This window comes from Notolepis coatsorum, assembly GCF_963971535.1.
Source record: "Notolepis coatsorum genome assembly, chromosome: 1".
NCBI lineage: Eukaryota > Metazoa > Chordata > Actinopteri > Aulopiformes > Paralepididae > Notolepis > Notolepis coatsorum.
In genome coordinates this window covers 226251746-226265523 of record NC_140165.1, presented here as the reverse complement: position 1 = coordinate 226265523, position 13778 = coordinate 226251746, and the positions used below count along the sequence as shown (strand labels likewise).

The following is a 13778-nucleotide window of genomic DNA, read 5'->3' as shown; positions in this document are numbered from 1 at the left end:
ATGAACCATTTCCAGGTTGTATAATACTATATACGTCCAAATAACGTTGTTTATTGAGTTAGGGCGAGCAATTGATTATCCAGTGTGTTGAGATGGGGTCCGGCTACCGATCGCGAGTGCCCGGACGGATTATGGATGAGCACTTCCTGTTTGGCGCGCCCCTCCCTCTTGGCCGATCTGCCGATCGGCCACCGGATGGCCCTCTTGAACCGTTAGACAGTTGAGTGGAGCTCACCAGTACATCTCATGTCTCCGGAGGAGAAATATGATTTCGATCACAGATTTTTGAATTATTGATATCAAAGACGAGTTACGGCGTCTTCGGCAGAATGAGCATGGCTAGGAATGACGTCTAAACACGTCATCAGTGATTAAAGTGTTAATGAACTTTGCTTCATAGTGTTATGCACATCTTACAATATACTGTTTATACATTGACCACTGCAAAGGGGACACTTCATTCCACAGTGGAGATGTTTGGTTAGAGGGCGGGGGGGCTGCATGCTACCACTATACACAATACACTTATCTGATGGCTTCTCCGCAAGTCACTGTTGCCAGTGGCGTTGCGCAATATGTCGGGGCCCCCCCGCAGGTCAGACCATGAGGCCCTGCCCACTCCCCTAAATCAATAATAAAGTGAGAAAATGTTGCTTCTTTTTTCGCCGCGTGGGAGCAAATTCGAGACACATATTCGGTTGCAAAAAGGTGTCCCACGGTCTCCTCTATGGCCGTGAATATTTTCACGTGGATCGGAATCACGGCGTGCCTGCGGGACACTTTTCCGTTTCGGTGAGTTTATTCCACGCTTTCGGCTTTCCTTTTCTAAGCATTTTCGGGGCTACATGTGAATGAGTAAAAGTTGTGGGACGCCCAGATGTACCCACGGTAGAAAGCTCGCGTGGAGCCCATAATAGGCTCACTTAATACAGCGTTTTTAAAATCACACGAAATGTTCAGGGTCGCGAGCCAACCTTTTCCCCTCGTTTTCGATGATGGAAGTGATTTAGGGAGAGCTTCGGCACACCGAGAGGTACCCGTAGATTTTATCTCGCGAGGATCGGTGCAATATTCGGCCCGGGGGAGCACTCGGCGGCTGTAGGCAACTTTTTTAAATGTTTATTTTTTCAGGCATCTTTTGTAAACAGTATAGGGTCAGTAGGAACTGTATAATAATATAATATAATCAGGGCTTCAGCAGCGGGGGTGCTGAGATAAGTGATATAATAATAATAATAATAATAATAATAATAATAATAATAATAATAATAATAATAATAATAATAATAATAACACTCTCGTTCACTAGAGGAGACCACTGCCCAACTCTGCGCTCTCACGCTCAGCTCTGCGGAGCGACACAAACAATGTAACCGTTTTGATGCATACATGTAACCTGTAGTAGCATACTGGTTATGGCGAATAAAACGTTCTATTCTTCTAACCTGTCTCGCCGGCTGTAGCGTGGCTGGGGGCCTGGCTGGGCTGTGGACGCGGTGCGGCTTTCGCTCTCATCTTGTTTTTCTAAGCACCGCCGCTTGCTTGGATATTTGCAGCATTTTTACCGGCGCCTTCCCGCTGTGTTTTGAATGCTGCCAACATTAGTTATCAGCCTAGCCCTATCGCAGGTGAGCAAATCATAGCAGGGAGGGGGGGGGGGCCCGCCCTCTGCGCGAGATGCATCCAGCTGCAGCCCCGCAGACCATACTGGGCTCCACTGTCTGCGCCCTGTTCGCGCGCGTTACAAAATCGAAGAGGATAGTCTACAGTGGGGGCGGGGCCCCCTAAGCTCCGGGGCCTCCCCGCACCGCGGGGGTGGCGGGGGCATCCGCTACGCCACTGACTGTTGCTTACTTGTCTCGATGCCACCGGCTGATACCACGTTGCTGTTGTTTGCTGTGATTGGCTGTTTCCTGTCAGGAACCCCAGCATCGGAGAAGCTCATTGGCCCATGTTCACCCCGGAGCAGCAGGCGTATGTCACTCTAAACTCCGCCCCTCTAGTGACAGAGAGGATGCCGAAAGCTCAGCAGTGCCAGCTTTGGGACAAGTTAGTCCCCAAAATACAGAGAGCATCAGGTTAGTACACACACACACACACACACACACACACACACACACACACACACACACACACACACACACACACACACACACACACACACACACATTACCGTCTCCTGTAAAGTCAAAACAATTGAATTACTCTTGCACCAGTGGATTGGAAATCGTGTAGATGATCATCCAAGCGCAACAGTTAATTTCTCTCCCACATCAGATTAGGTCTTAAATCAACACCCTGACCTTTCCTCGCGCTGTGGTCTCAATCAAGTTTCAAGTTTCAAGTTTCTTTAATAGTTGTCATACAGAAGTACAGAATACTTTTATACAAAATGCTTCTTACTGTTACGCTCCAGAGACTGTGCTAGACAATATAAGTATCAAATAACATAGTATAGCATGTAAATTAGAAGTAGAAAATGAGGTCACAGTGTTCAGTATAGACATATGTACAATGTTCGATGCAGAATAGACGTAACTGAGTTACCATATAATATACAATACTATGCAGTGTACTAATATACAATACTATATAGTGCAAAGCAGAAATGGGATGAGGTACAATTTTAGGTACAATTTACAGTAAGGTGTACGAGTTGTAGTGCAAATCCTTTATCAATAAATATAAAGTGTGGGGAGTGGGTGCTACAGTGTGTTTGTTTAAAGTGAGTGTGTGCGTGTGGATGTGTGTGCTATGTGTGTTTGATGGTTGTTGTGTAGTGTTCATTGTTCGTTGAGCAGCCTGATGGCCTGGGGATAGAAGCTTCTTCTGAGTCTTTCTGTGCTCGCCTTGAGACTCCTGTATCGCTTGCCTGACCGCAGCAGTTCAAAGAGGCAGTTCAATGATTGCGTTAATTGTGTTTTTTATTGCAAAGTACATGCAGAGTCCAAACTCATTGGATGCCACTCACGAATAAAGCGTAAAACCAGAGAAAAATCGGGTTTTCTATCGTTATTTCTTTTATTCTATATTCTCATTCATAATCAGTGTTGGGAAAGTTACTTTAAAAAAGTAACTAGTTACAGTTACTAGTTACTTCTTCCAAAAAGTAACAAAATTACTTACTCAGTTACAAATTATAAAAGTAACTAGTTACTTCAGAAAGTAACTATTGTGTTACTTTCAAGTATTTTTTTTTACATAAACAACATACAACATAGGGCGAAACCAGTACTAGTAGGCACATCTATTGACCGCCAGAACAGAGTGGCTTCTATGACACACTTGATGGATGTTTAGCTGGGGTGGAGGGGGTAGAAAAAAATCATATTGGGGACTGGAACACGGATATGCTGCGTAAAGCAGCACCCGTCTTCAAGGCCTTCAGTAGATTTTCTGATCTGCACGGTTTCAGCCAGCTAATCACCCAACCCACAAGGGTATGTGATTCGACACAAACCACCATTGACCTCATTTTGACCTCTGACAAGTCCATGATCTCCAATAAAGGGGTGATAGCATGCGGATTAAGTGATCATTATATGATTTTCTGTACCCGCAAAAAGCTAAAACAGAAGGCCGGCTGTCACAAAACAGTCACATCTAGAGACCTCAAAACGTACTCTAGAGAGGCCTTTAACCTAGAACTGGGGAGCTTGGACTGGTCAGATGAACTCAGTGGTACACAGGTTGAAGAAACATGGCTTGGATTCAAAACCAAATTCACAACAATACTCAACAACATGGCACCCCTAAGAACCACCAGGGTTAAAAATTGCGCTAAGCCATGGATGCACACTGAAATACTGGCCGCTATGAAAACCAGAGACAAAAAATTCTCTGAACTTCATAAAAGTCAGACAAAGCTTTCCAAAAGCTCAAACAGTGAACTCCAAGCCCACGTGGTTGAACTAAAAATTCAAAGAAACAGACTAAGAAATGACGTAAACACCATGATCAAAACCGCAAAAAGAAATTTCATCAACAACAAAACTGAGGAAAACAAAAACAAACCCTGCGAACTTTGGAAATTACTCAATAATCAACTAGGCTGCAGTAAAAAACTTAACACTTTGATTGCCATGGTTCAAATTCATAATTTACCATCCCTAGCCAGCTCTATTTGTCTATGGAGAAGTTCCCCTTCTTTGCAGGGCTATAACTTTTTAAATTCTATTGCTAAATTGCCATTATTATGGCCCATTCAATGTCCTATATCCATTGTTCAGGGTGTAGCAACGATATACTTTTTCATTCACATATTCATACTAAAATATGGTCTAAAGTATAAGTATGTTTTTATCGTTTTCTGCAGCTTTCTCCAGAACTTGATTTATAGCTCCAAATGCATTATATTGATGATCAAATACAGTTTGGTAGCAATCGTTGCCAGATGAAACATTTCAACTGGAGGTACTTCTAGAAGTTACTACGTATCATCTGATATTGACCGGATGGGCGAGGGGGCGTTTATAATTCCGTGGGCAACGTTATGCCATTCATCTAGTGTGGGTCATATGATCATCAGATCAGTTAGTATAGAATACGTTAGAAAATAACGCTGGATCTTACCATATCTTCCTCGCGCCTTTGGACGATCAGCGTGGAGTAGACAGTTTTCGATTATGGGATGTTGATCCTGATGAACCATTTCCAGGTTGTATAATACTATATACATCCAAATAACGTTGTTTATTGAGTTAAGGTGCTCCCATAGTCGAGCAGACTGTACACAGAGCAGACTCGGCGGAGGTCCGCGCGGCTCTTTGAGCTTTCATAGTCGAGCAGATCTCAGCGGACGTCCGCGGTCTATTTCCTACATTTCTCGCACCAGTTTTACTACATTTCCCACAATTCTGTCTGTTCTACTGTACTGGCAGATCAGAGGGAACATTATCAGCGGGAGAGAGAGAGAGGGAGAGGGAGAGAGAGAGACAGAGAGAGAGAGAGAGAGAGAGAGAGAGAGAGAGAGAGAGAGAGAGCGCGCTTCACGGGCTCATCTCTCTCCTCGCGCCACCAATCGCTCGCGCAGTGTCACATTTAATGCAGTTCGATGTCAACCAAAACGCCGAGCAGCGTTTTGTGTTACACCAAGTCAGCGGCGCGGATGTCCGCGCCTCAGAAAATAGGAGCGTCGCACCTGTGGGTCTGCTGTCCGCTGAGATCAAAGCTCAAGAGTCCGCGCGGACGTCCGCGCGGACATCCGCGGAGTCTGCTCTGTGTACAGTCTGCTGGACTATGGGAGCGCCTTTAGGGCGAGCGATTGATTATCCAGTGTGTTGAGATGGAGTCCGGCTACCGATCGCGAGTGCCCGGACGGATTATGGATGAGCACTTCCTGTTTGGCGCGCCCCTCCCTCTTGGCCGATCTGCCGATCGGCCACCAGATGGCGCTCTCGGACCGATAGACAGTTGAGTGGAGCTCACCAGTACATCTCATGTCTCCGGAGGAGAAATATGATTTCGATCACAGATTTTTGAATTATTGATATCAAAGACGAGTTACGGCGTCTTCGGCAGAATGAGCATGGCGAGGAATGACGTCTAAACACGTCATCGGCGATTAAAGTGTTAAAACCAGATTCTCAAACATAAACATAAAGACGGACAACACGCTCATCACAGACAAGCTGGATGTAGCCAATTACTTAAACATCTTCTTCACAAACATAGCCACAACACTGGTAAACAAACTACCCTCCCACTCAGGGCATTATGGGGTAGAACACATTGTAGCATACTACAAAAACCTAGGGGTCCACAAAGACGACTTCAAACTTGAAATGGTAACAACCGATGAGGTACTCAAAAAATTGAGCGCCCTCCAACCTAACAAGGCCACTGGCCATGACAACATCCCCTCCAAATTCCTCAGACTCAGCAGCCGCCATCACCCCAGTCATCACACACATAATAAACCTCTCTATAAAACAGGGACACGTCCCCAAGGACTTCAAAATTGCGAGAGTGACCCCTCTGCACAAAAAGGGCAGCAAATTAGACCCAGGCAACTACCCCCTTGTTTCTATTCTTACCTCCATCTCGAAAGTCATGGAGAAAATAGTCTACGAACAGGTCGAAAAGTACCTGGCGGGAAAAAAAAAACGAATCTACGAATTCCAATCTGGCTTCAGAACATCCCACTCCACTGACACATGCCTCCTCTATTTGAACGACCACATCAAACAAGAGGTGGACGCGGGCAAATACTGCGGCATGGTCATGCTGGACCTACAAAAGGCCTTCACCACTGTCAATCACTCCATTCTGATTGACAAGCTAAAAGCAATTGGTTTTGATAGTTTATCAGTGAGCTGGATGCAATCCTACCTGGAGGGGAGAGAACAGATGGTAGAGGTAAACGGTACTCTATCCCCCCCCCTCACAGTGAGCTGTGGTGTTCCACAAGGAAGCATACTAGGACCGCTACTCTTCCTAATTTATGCAAATGACATGTCGTCAGCCTGTGACTGCAACTTGTTCCTGTTTGCGGACGACTCAGCCCTGCTGGTCTCTGACAAGAACAAGTTGCAGGTTGAAAAAACCCTCAGCTCGAAACTAGGCAAAATCTGCATATGGCTCGCTGATAACAAACTATCATTACACATGGGCAAAACAGAGTCCATTCTCTTCGGTTCAAATAACAAACTCAGCAAGACCGACGGCTTCTCAGTTACAGTGGGTGACAATATTGTCACAAGGAAAGACGAAATTACCTACCTGGGTTCCATCCTAGAGGCAAATCTTTCCTGTGACAAAATGGCATCCAATGTAATAAAGAAAGTCAACCAACGAACTAGATTCATGTACCGGATCTCCTCTCTGGTAAACAAGAATACCCTGAAGACTCTGGCAGGAGCACTCATTCAAGGGTACTACGACTATGTGTGCACCTCATGGTACCAAAGCATCTCAAAGGCGCTTACAACAAGATTACAAACATCAGAAAACAAACTGGTCAGACTACTACTTGACCTTACCCCCAGAACCCACCTCACCCCTGCCCACTTTGACAACCTAGGATGGCTTAGAGTAGACGACAGAGTACAGCAACTTGCAATGGGCCTGGTCTACAAGATACACTATACGACTAAGGTACCCATGTACATGTCAAAATACTTCCCAAAGGTCAGTGAATACCACAACCACTACACCAGAGGAAGCTCAACAAATCATGTTAAACCCAGATTCGGCTCAAACAAGGGACACGTTTCGCAATTATGCCACATCAATGTGGAACGCCCTACCCAAAGCTGTAAAGGAATGTGAATCCCTACCCACATTCAAAACCGCTCTTAAAGAGCACCTACGGGAGGCTGCAATTCGAAACTGGCCACCGTAAATGCCCAAAACCCCCATCACCTCCTAATAGACAGTCTCCTCCCCACCGCATGTATATATTCCCTCCCCGCCGTATGTATATTTCTCTCCCACCCACCCACCCCCTCCTAATGTACAGTCCCCTCCTTATGTATATACTCTGTCAGGATCTAGGGGTAACAGTACTGTATATTTGAATATTTGACGTTTATGTCACAAATGTATCAGTACTAAATACCTATATGTCCCTATGCCATAAATGTCATGTATGTTGTGTATGTCATAAATGTCTATATGAATTGAAAATGGGGGACCCTGATGTAAACAAGACAAACGTCTTTCTCAGGTCTGCATCCCCTTAACAATTGTGTGTATTGAGCCGTACTGTATTGTACCCATTCTGCAATCTGTTAAATAAAGTTTTCATTCATTCATTCATTCATACACAAATCTAAACTATTTTAATGTTGCTGTGGGACAAAGTGAGACTAGCCTCCAATCAAATGCCATGTATGTATATTATTATAATTACTATGTTTATATAGTGGATCATACAAATACAATAGATGTTTTGGAACTTTTGATATCATGTATTGCCCCTCAATAGGCCACAACTGGGCAACATTCAATTATGCTTGTTAACACTTTGGCGACCAAAGTCCTGCGGCGATTTATAGTCCAGAGGACCGAGCGTTGTCAACAAACCGATGTACTTTCTAACAGCTATATATATACTTTATAGTATTGCTATCTGTCCATTCTCATTGTCACTTGAGTGCATAAACCGTGCCTTCATAATGGGTTAAAGAAAATAAAAATCCATCGGTTGGTTGTCATTTTATAGCGCCGTGAATATAAGGTTTATCGCAGTTTTCGCCTCGTCTTTTTTCTGGGGAGCTAGATAATAGGCTAAAGGCTAGTCACGTTATATCAAACGCCATTTCTGCTGTATATATACAAATGAAATAAAACAAACTGCGTAGCATCCGAACTATTACAGAGCATCTATGGATGAAATGGGGGCGATTACTATTATTGATTAGCAATACAGTGTGCGTTCAAGTAGCCATTTTCACTGATCGATCACGTTGCGTTTTAAAACAATGTCCAATCCAGCTGTAATTTGTTTCAAGTTTCAAGTTTCTTTAATAGTTGTCATACAGAAGTACAGAATACTTTTATACAAAATGCTTCTTACTGTTACGCTCCAGAGACTGTGCTAGACAAGATAAGTATGAAATAAAATAGTATAGCATGTAAAATAAAAGTAAAAATAGAAGTCACAGTGTTCAGTATAGACATATGTACAATGTTCGATGCAGAATAGAAGTAACTGAGTTACCATACAATATACAATATACTATGCAATGTACTAATATACAATACTATATAGTGCAAAGCAGAAATGGGATGAGGTACAATTTAGGTAATAGGGAATAGTATCCTACCGTCAGCCCATTTGATCGCCGGCAGCATTTCGTCATTAGTCATCGAAATCTGGTAGATCGATATGTCCATTGGCTGATCATAAATCCCATTATTCCAGGCTGAAATCTGTGTTCGGTAACGTGATCAAACATGTATGTATGTTCAGAGTATGTTCGGCTGGGATCGAGGCTCATATGAAACGCCCACAGACAGTAAATTAATTTTTTTCAATCGCCCTCAATGATACTGCAGTGGAGCGATGGCGCCCCTAAGCGGATCTGGCCGGTATTGCATGTTTCGAAAATCAAATATGCGGGTAGGTCCTGCAAGTCGATCGGGGACGTTAATAGCATTATTAATATGGAATAAAACAATAACAACTCGCCACGAGTTAACTCGTGGCTCTGGTCCACAACGCATGGCACCGTAACACGTATAAACTCGTGGCTGGTCCTTAAAGTGTTAAGCACTATACCAAAAATAAATAACAGATATATACTGATTGATTGAACATTTTAATTAACAGATTGCAGAATGGGTACAGTACAGCTCAATACACACAATTGTTAAGGGGATGCAGACCAGAGAAAGACTTTCATCTTGTTTACATCAGGGTCCCCCATTTTCAATTCATGACATTTATGACATACACATACAGATATACAGATATACGAATCGAATCTAATCATCTAAACAAATCTAATCATGACATTTAATACATGCATGACATACAGATATATATATCTCTGACTCTGAGCACCTGAAGACTGTGCTATTAAACCAGGAAGTGCAACACTATGTCAGTAGAGTAGAGCCTCCACTACTGCAGTGCAACACACAACTAACACAAGAGTGAACAAAAAACGCTCATGGACCCGCGGTCTGTCATTGACTGCTCGCTTGTGTTGTTCGTTGGATTTGTTTTGGATTATTTGGCCGCCAAACGAACTATCAAAACGTACACGGACCGCGGTCTCACGCTGACTGAGTCGCGTGTGTTGTGGCTGTGTCAGACTCTGGAGGCACCCGCCCACCTCTACCTTTGATTGGCTTACCCCAATCGTGCTGAGGTTGGCTGAGAAGGACAGTATGCCTCTCGGCACAGAGATCTGTCTGATGAAAAAAACAGCTTCAATCATAGACAGTAACGCGCCGCATATTTTGGCAGTAACGGTAACAGCGTTATTAAGATTGGAAGAGTAATCCGTTAGATTACTCGTTACTGAACAAACTAACGCCGTTAGTAACGCTGTTCTTTATAACGCCGTTACTCCCATCACTGTTCATAATCCATCGAGGGAGCCTGTGTTATCATTGGGAATGAGTCTGAGATCGCAAACGTCCAATACTGCCGCCTGCCGCCTTGCGGCCGGTATTCCACATCCTTTGAAACTCTCTGGCTTGGGCTGTGCGTCGATCTAAAAAGTCCGGTCCGGGTTTTCCTTGTCGGGCAGGACAAGCGTTTATAACACATGGATTGAGGAGAATCAAGCATTCCCAGTTCATGTTCTTTGGTGGATTATGTTGGCAACACAATCGACATCAATACTTGGAATGGCAATCAGATAATTGGAATATTCTTTTAGGAGTACATCCTAGTCAAGGTAAGGGCTATATGGTATCAATCTTGCGTTGATCCAAGAATCCTTTCACTGCTATCCGAGCGTATGTGTCTAATGTGTGTGTGTAACGTATTCCATTGGTGACGATCGAAGCATAGAGAAACGACCCCCCCCCACCCTTTCATGCATTCATAATGAAACATAATATAGTGTTGATTTCAGATTGATTGTTGATACAGGCGAGAAACGCCACGGTTTCTAGTGAAATGCATGTATTGCTGCATAGCGTCGTTTTCTGGGATTAGACAGGATTACTCTAAAACTATACTCATATTCACCACGGTATAAAACGGGAATGTATGGGTGAAAAAATTATTTCTTTTTCACAAATTGAATGATAGATACTCGATGTCAAATGGGCAATAGTATTATATCCATAGCTATGATATATAATATAGTTTGAGGCCTGCAAACACCGCCATGTATTCCTATTCTTTAAAGCGGTGACCTTCTTACCACACGGTAAACAGCGACCTCTGGCGCTGATTGAGTTAACGCAGGGATCCCGTATCTCCAGCGGAAATGGATCAGGAGTGGTTATTGACTGGATGTGCTGTTATTCCTGATTGTAACTGTAATTTAGTATTGAATTATTAACTACAACACTCGGAAAAATCGATTTGCGGTCATTAGGTAGAACTTTGATTGTAGTGTCAATATATATGTTCTTTGCTACTGTGATTCACTGATTAAACCGATTTCATCGTGACGACGTTGCAGAAAGCTAGCAAACAACGATGCCCGGTTTAGCGCGCGCATCATGCTTTAACGCAAAAGTAGGATAATTGCGGATTGCATCGGCAATGAAACAATGCAAACGATGCATCATTCCGATTTCGGAATGAATGAATGAATTTCTGTCTGAGAGCAACGCATTCAAGAAATCCTTGTGACCGCGGCCTTAGTGACACTGTTTCACTGTGGGGACAACAGTAGAATTGTAAGATGAAACAAAGCATTCAGAATTAGATTAGATTCACATTAACTGTCATTATACAGCACAGTACAACAAGTGCAGTACAACAAAAATAAGTGTGGCATTCAACCAGAGTGCAAATGTAACAGTCAAGTGCAACAGAAATATTCAATGTACAGGTGATTAAACTGGGTATAAAATATATAAATTAGTACTACCGAGTAATAGTGCTAATCAGAGTTTTAGTATTTATATGTATAGCTACAGGGTAAATATCAAACAACGAAAAAGCATTGAAAGCACACACACACACACACACACACACACACACACACACACACACACACACACACACACACACACACACACACACACTGCACACACACACACACATGAACACATACTGGTATACTCACACACATACACACACATACTAACTTATAAACGCACGTTGGCATTCACACTCACACAACACACGTCTTAATCATTCATGGTAGGTGGAAGTACTGTACATCAGGCCCCTCCTGGGAGCCGTTGCGCCTCTCTTGGCCTGTGGGGGAGCTCCGTGGCTGGGATAGTCACGGCTCCGCGCACCCCCTCCTCTCACCCGCAGCTCTGGAGGTCTGAGTGGGAGGTGTGGTGGTGGGGGGGTTGGTCATCACTTCGGTGAGCACTGATCACACGCAGAGTGAATAACATTCTTACACCCCTACGCTGTGCTCATTATTAATACTTACTCACTCACTCACTCACTCACTCACACACTCACATACACAAACAAACAAACACAGACACACACGTAAACATGTGTGGCGACAGTGGCTCGGGAGGTAGAGCAGTCGTCTGGTAATCCGGAGGTTCCCGGTTCGATTCCCGCTCCTCCCGGGCAGCATGTCGAAGTTTCCTTGAGCAAGACACTTAACCCCTAATTGCTCCCGATGAGCAGGTTGGCACCTTGCATGGTCGCCTCTGCTGTCGGTGTGTGAATGTGTGAGTGAATGGGTAAAATGTGAGGAACAAATTGTAAAGCGCTTTGGATAAAAGCTGTTTTATAAATGCAGCCATTTACCACACACACACACACACGCACGCACCTCTGCATCTGCCTCATTAAACAAACAGAATCCCTGGCCGCAGCGGTTAGAAGCAAGATCAGCGTGACAGACATCTTGTGTTTTTCACGTCTCTGATTTCAGGCTTCATGTGATCAGACACTTCCAGAGGGCGACTGGTCAAGGTCAAGATGTTGTTATTCAACTATTTAGTCAGAAGAAACTCATTCAAATGTGTGAGGAAGTTATTTAAAATCCACTTCATTTGTTTTCTTGTTTTATTTATGTATTTATTTGATGTAAAACCAATCATTTGAAGTGAGATGACCTCAGGGGTGACTCTTCTCTGTTGTGAGACAAGGTTGTTGGGGTTGGATTCATGAGCAGAACTGGAGCTGGCTTACAACACAGAAAAACAGAGACATAATGATATACATACACACACACACACACACACACACACACACACACACACACACACACACACACACACATACACACACTTTACATGCTTTTTTACATTGTTGCTACATGGTTGAACGGCGATGTTTGGGAATTAAAACTGTGTAGCTGCTTCTGCATTTGTGTGTGTATTTGTGTTTGCTGGTGATAGTCTGTGTGTGTGTGTGTGTGTGTGTGTGTGTGTGTGTGTGTGTGTGTGTGTGTGTGTGTGTGTGTGTGTGTGTGTGTGTGTGTGTGTGTGTGTGTGTGTGTATGTGTGTGTGTGTTTGTGTTTGCTGGTGGTGGTGGTAGTGTGTGTGTGTGTCTGTGCTTGCTGGTGATAATGTGCGTGTGTGGGTGTCTATATATTTGTATTTGCTGGTGATAGTGTGTGTGTGTGTGTTTGTGTTTGCTGGTAGTGTGTGTGTGTGTGTGTGTGTGTGTGTGTGTGTGTGTGTGTGTGTGTGTGTGTGTGTGTGTGTGTGTGTGTGTGTGTATGTGTGTGTGCAGTCCCAACAGAGCAGAATTGAATTTGAGGTTGAGATGGAAACAAATTAATTCTGTGTAATTCCACCGCACAGCTCTCTGCACTACAGGGCCCCCTTTCTCTAATATAACACAGGCATCACACGTGTTACCCTCCACAGAAAACGACTCTATGAAAGTACATTTGAAACTTGAAATACACAGAGCTGGTGTTGAATACCCAAATAGAGTCAAATATACACCACACAGTGTTTTGATGAAATTGTAACGCACAAGCACTCACAAACACACACGCACTCACAAACGCACAAGCACTCACAAACACACAAGCACTCACAAACGCACAAGCACTCACAAACACACAAGCACTCACAAACACACAAGCAGACACAAACGCACAAGCAGACACAAACGCACAACCACTCACACACACACAAGCAGACACAAACGCACAAGCAGACACAAACGCACAAGCACTCACAAACGCACAAGCACTCACAAACACACAAGCAC

General features: G+C 43.8%; 1 protein-coding gene across 1 annotated transcript in view; it reads left to right on the top strand.

The window, feature by feature from the left end:
• The window catches only part of LOC311224153 (acetylcholinesterase-like), a gene marked incomplete at both ends in the record, with an annotated part of 51807 nt that extends 39314 nt beyond the window's left edge, over positions 1-12493 (top strand). The window contains 2 exons of the mRNA XM_084309020.1: positions 1921-2078; positions 12483-12493. Coding sequence (XP_084165146.1) covers positions 1921-2078; positions 12483-12493 — 169 coding nt within the window. The remainder of the gene's footprint in view (positions 1-1920; positions 2079-12482) is intronic.
• Positions 12494-13778: the final 1285 nt, after the last annotated feature.